This window comes from Saccopteryx leptura, chromosome 1 (assembly GCF_036850995.1).
Source record: "Saccopteryx leptura isolate mSacLep1 chromosome 1, mSacLep1_pri_phased_curated, whole genome shotgun sequence".
Classification (NCBI taxonomy): domain Eukaryota; kingdom Metazoa; phylum Chordata; class Mammalia; order Chiroptera; family Emballonuridae; genus Saccopteryx; species Saccopteryx leptura.
In genome coordinates this window covers 112,548,716-112,554,715 of record NC_089503.1, presented here as the reverse complement: position 1 = coordinate 112,554,715, position 6,000 = coordinate 112,548,716, and the positions used below count along the sequence as shown (strand labels likewise).

At 32.1% G+C, this 6,000-nt stretch overlaps 1 protein-coding gene across 2 annotated transcripts in view; it reads right to left on the bottom strand.

Annotated features, from left to right (window-relative positions):
* Window positions 1-4,382: 4,382 nt before the first annotated feature.
* CDH9 (cadherin 9) overlaps window positions 4,383-6,000 on the bottom strand; it is a 74,178-nt gene continuing 72,560 nt past the window's right edge. For both annotated transcript variants that reach the window (XM_066360783.1, XM_066360784.1), the window contains one exon: window positions 4,383-5,050. In XM_066360783.1, coding sequence (XP_066216880.1) covers window positions 4,560-5,050 — 491 coding nt within the window. In that variant the 3' untranslated portion in view covers window positions 4,383-4,559. The remainder of the gene's footprint in view (window positions 5,051-6,000) is intronic.

Genomic DNA, 6,000 nt, shown 5'->3' with positions numbered 1-6,000 from the left:
AAGGAACAACAAGGAGCTCAGAATAACTGGAGTAAAATGAGTTAGGAAAGTACAGGAGAATAAGACCAAATAGATAACAAGAAAGTGATCTGAAAGACCCTTTGTGAGGGCTGACTCTTACTGTAGAGAATAATTGATAAGACTTAAATAGAAGAATGAGATGCTCAGACTTACCTATTTGTTTTAAAGTAAAATAAATGCACCCCCTATCTATTCTGTGTTCTATAGTCACTAAAATTTTCTAAATATTGGAAATGAAGGATAAGAGAATAAGAAGAATAAAGAATAACTGTAAGGATCTTGGTCCGTGCAAGTAGAAGGATAGATTTGTCATCAAGGGACATGGGCAAGCTGAGAGTAGAATAGATTTAGGGGTGAAAATGAAAAGTTAAAGTTTGTACATATCCCATGTAAATGTGCAAATGAAAATTTAGAATAGTTAGATAAATGATTTTCAACCTTTTTCATCTCATAGCCCACATAAACTAAGTACTAAAAGTCTGCAGCACACCAAAGAATTTATTATATTTTTAACCATTCTGACAAAAAATTAAAAAGAACAGATATAATTTTGATTCATTCACACCAGATGGCTATTGCTGTGTTGGCTGTTGTCATTTTTTTAATTTGACACTCTAAGGGAAAAAGGGTCAATGTCACCTGACTCAATAGTTACATATTGCATTGCATATTTCCAAAATTCTTGTGGCATACTGGCAGGACCTGGGAGAATGAATAAGGTCATCAAGCACCAGAATTTAAGATTTAAAAAGAGGGGGAAAAAAAGTTGATGGCCAGGATTACTTCAAAATGAGATAGAAAGAAGAACAGGGACCAGTCAATAAAACTAAGTAAAGTAAAAGAATAACCAAAATAATGAAAATTTCTGGATACCAATTATTATGCTTATGCCAAGATAGAATAAATAATCAACAAGGTTTAGTTCAACCACTGGCTAAAGTAAGATGTTGCTGCCTTTTTTTTTTTTTTTTTTTTTTTGGTTGGTTTTGTTTTTAGTGCTGTTTTATTTTCTTTACCAGATGTAATTTTTAAGTCATTGGATTTTCTTTTATGTGTCTGAGAACAAATTTATATAATATCAAGGCTGTTTAATAAAGTTCAAAAAATGTGGATAGGTTTTTCTCACTAAAAAGAAATTAGATATTGACATATTATTCTAAGAATAATTGAACATTAAATATAAAACAATTAAGATTTAATTACATTTGGAATAATGGTTACTCAATTGAACCTAATTTAATTCCATTTTAAGTTTACACAATTGAAACTACTTAATTTATCTGCACACTATGAAGTAATTTTCCTAAAATTATACCAACTCCACATCTGTGATAATCAAGTGATGAAAACTTATGTTATTGGGTGTGCTGTGTGCATCCAGTAAAATAAAATTTAAATCGCAATGGATGCCTGACCTGTGGTGGCGCAGTGGATAAAGCGTCGACCTGAAAATGCTGAGGTCGCCGGTTCTAAACCCTGGGCTTGCCTGGTCAAGGCACATATGGGAGTTGATGCTTCCAGCTCCTCTCCCCTTCTCTCTGTCTCCCTCTCCTCTCTCTCTCTCTCTCTCTCTCTCTCTCTCTCTGTCTCTCTCTCGCCCTCTCTCTCTCTTCTCTAAAAATGAATACGTTAAAAAATTTAAAAAATTAAAAAAAATCATTAAATCGCAATGGATGAATATTATCATATTTACTTTTCTGAAGAAATTAAGAATTTCTTACTTGCCAGCAAGAACATAAAATGTGATCTGACTCCTAAATGCATTTTTCTAACAATAAGAATTCCCTAGATTATTAGAACATTATAGGAAGTATCAGTATTACATAGATCTGGTAATTTCATTGATCATGTCAGATTCACTGATTTATAACAAAAAGATTTTTTTTTTTTTTTTTTTTTTTTGGTGGTAGAGACAGAGAGAGGGACTGATAGGGACAGACAGACAGGAGGGGAGAGAGATGGGAAACATCAATTCTTCATTGCGGCACCTTAGTTGTTCATTGATTGCTTTCTCATGTGTGCCTTGACCCGGGGGCTACAGCAGACCGAGTAACCCCTTGCTCAAGTCAGCGGCCTTGGGTCCAAGCTAGTGAGCCGTGCTCAAACCAGATGAGCCCGTGCTCAAGCTGGTGACCTCGGGGTTTTGAACCTGGGTCCTCTATGTCCCAGTCTGACGTTCTATCCACTGAACAACTACCTGGTCAAGCAACACTAATTCTTAAATATACCTATTAAATATGAAATTTTTTAACTCTGTCCTAATAAATATTTAGTATATCAGTCATTTCCAGATCAAGGAAAGGAAGAACTCGCAATCTAACTTCATTATTTAATTGCCAGAGAATGGTAGTCAGATTAACATTTTTTTCATAATGGAGCTTAAAAAACAATTTGGTAAACTATTTTATCATAGCAATTGTAAATCTAAACTTATAGGTAGCTTGGTTTGTTGTTGTACTCTTAATATAAATAAGCATGGCAAACCCATACAGGCAAATGATGTAACTCAATTTCTCCATATCTGACAATGTAATACTTTTTTATGTAGCTGTTATATATGCAGTCATTAAGGCCTCCGTAGAAATTGTTTAGTTATTCTCATTTATCCTTTTAGTGATTATAGAATTAAGGGATTATAAGAGACATTAATAGATATCTTATTCATTTTTTTTCTGGCCACCTTGGCACTCTACATGACCCTCCTCAAATATTTGTCTGCTTCATGCTGAAAGAGCTACTAGGAATGGGGAAACTAATTAGTTTCTAAGATACAACTAAAACTTTCTAAACTAAAACGAAAACTAGAAAGTTTATTTTCTGAGGCATTCTAATAAGAAAAAAAAATCAAATAAGTCCTAAGTGCTCAGCATGTTTTTTTCTTAGCATTACATTAAATCTTTAATATGTATATTAGCTATTGATGGCAAAGTTATTAAAATAGTCTTAGTTTTCAAAAATTTTACAACATAGTAACATAACAGAACACAAAAGTGCCTCTTTATAATTTAGTAAGTATAAGCTATTTAAAAAGTCATGGTAACAGACTGTTCAATGTCAAATTTCTATATAAATTTCACTTAGGAATTACTCTGGGAGCTACATTTACTCCTTCGAGGATAAGTGACAAAAGAGAAAGAAAAGGACAATTAATGGCAAAGGAAATTGATGACTAGTAATCTCTGGGAAATTTATATCTTTTGGTTCAGGTTATATTTTTCAGGTTAAATCAGGGCAAGTTCTCTGTATGACAATCTTTCAAAAATTGCAAAGAATTTTTATACAAATTCTTCCTTTCCTCCTTCTTTCCCATGTGTGAAGATGGCTGTGTTCTGTTTTCTGGACCATCAAATCATTAGTAAAATTTTACAGTCTTAAAGGTTTCTTGTCTTTTGTCTACATGTTACTTATTCTTCCAAGATTTTCTTAAATACAATGACTTTGTATCTTCTTAATAAAATGATCCATTAAAAAAATTTTTTTTTTAGTTTGTTGATACACACTTTAAATATTACTCAGGCTATATTCCATGAATTATCTGATCATGAAGAAAAAATCAAAACTATTATTTCTTATTCTGAAAACCACTGTTGATGGACAAAGAGTGTCTTGTATATTTTTCTTCATCTACAAAATGTTACTGACTGAATTACTCTTAGAATTCACTAGTTGATCCCATAATAAAGAATTCTACAGAAAACCAAAATTAATCATTAACAATTATATTTATAATATTTTCTATTCCAAATTTATCTCATATTCTATTGATGGGTAAACACCAGTGAATCAATATGTATACTTGTCCATATTTAAGTGAATGTAGCAGAAAAATCACAATTTGTACTAAAGGCCTTTTACAGTTTCAATACAGTTTAGTTCCAAATCACATGCAGTAACATAGCTGCTTTCTCCCTGAGTAAACTATGTTTTACCTTTACAGATGTAAAAAATTTCTGTTATAAGTGAGATCAGAATTGCTTCTAGGAATTAAATAAAATGTTTTTTTTATAAATACTAGTTTATTTCATAAAAATACAAAAATATAAATATACATTTATAAAAATATGAATAAATTAACACCAAGACATTCTTCAACTAAATAAATATGGCAGTAATAATCATTCCTATTTCTTTAGGGATATATTCTTTTCCATTTTAATTTACAAAGCAGTTGCACAATGTTTCATTTAATAGTAAAGTTGACTGTAAGTCAGTTAAGAAAACATTTATAAAGTTCTTGTGTCTAAGAAAAGGCACAAAAAGCCTTTATGTATTTTTTATTGATTATTGATGTGATATACTATTTTTCAGAGATTCTTAGGCAAAGAGGGTGAACTGGTTATTATTACTTTTTTTAAAAAATCTATGTCATTCGTATTCATTCACAGAAACTTACTGATTAAGCAAACCCTTACTAAGACAACACCTATGTATTGTTTGTATTTTTGACTTTTCAAATATTTCCTCCAAGGAAGAGAATACAGGCCACTCAATCTAGTAACAAAGAGTACTTCCATTAATCGATCAAGTCATAAATACTCTTAATCTCGGTCACTTTCATCACCCCCATACATATCGGCCAGTTTTTTAAACCGAGGCCCCCAGTCACTGAGATAATCATAATCTTGGTTACAATCTGCTGTGAGAGATTCTAAAGAACTCAGTGAATCTGCTATGGAATCATTCCCTTCATAGGCGTATGTGGCCAGTGAATCATAAGGAGGTGCACATGGGTCTGAGTCATTTTCTTTTAATTTTCGATGAATAAAATCTTGTACATCAATATTTTCCCACAGAGGTACAGTCCTTCTTATCTGAAAAATAGTTTCCGGCATTACATCCCTTCTAAGTTTACTACTGTCTTCTCTAGCTTCTGGATTCCTTAATGTGCCGATGTCAAAAGCTTGAGTATCTTCTTCCCCACCGCCTTCATCATTGTAGGTCACGATGTTGTCCCGGACATCATCTTTTGAAATGATCAGAGGTTCCTTTTTTCTTTGCCTCTTCAGTGCAGCAAACAGCACAACTAATACTATTTAACAAAAGAGAGAGAGAGAGACAGAGAGAGAGAATATAGTGAAATTTTATGATTCAGATTTAAATTAAATATAACACACCTGTGTGAATGAAGTTGGGTGTGAAAAGTGGTAAGAATGCATAAAATGAGTAACTGTCCTATACCAATATGAAGTGCTTTGGGCCAATGACTGGATGCACTGACCTGATAAAGGAGATGTTATGCTGGCATTTATTTATTTTCAAGACTCACTCTCCCATAGAGTTCTGGCATTGAGATAAGCTTTATTCAATTATGACTAATGCAATGGGACAGTTCCAAACTGTGAACTTCCCCACATATGATATGCTTTCTTATTTTTCATTATATTGCCAGAATTTAACATATGCATATATTTGACAGTAAACATATGCAAAATAAATACATAATGCAATTAAAAACTACATTTAAAAATACAAAAAAAACCCCCATGATGTTTCCAAAGTATACATATTCTGTTGAAAATGGACCACATCCCTGATTTTATACATAAGAAAAGTTGAATAAAATTTCCCAAAAGCACATTTACACATTGCCTGAAAGAAATAACACACAGGTTTCCATTACTTTAAGGCAGTTAAATGTTTTGTCAATACTATTCACGTTTCATTAAAAAACAAGAAAATGTTGGTTCAAAATCTATTATTTCTCTTTTCAATCTTTGTTTCAAGATTACACAAGCAAACACAGTTACATTGAGACTATACTTCACATTGGTCCTTGAGGCCGTTATAACTCTACCAAAAGCCTGTCCACTGCTATTGTCATATTGTTCAACACACATCCCTCAGCTTCTTGTAATTAGTAAAATAATTTGTAAAAAAAAAATCATTAGAAGCATCTTTAGTTAACCTCCATAGAAAGGGCTTTGAGTCTGAGCTATATTCACAATCATTTTGAAAACAATTAAAAAAAAAACTGTTCAG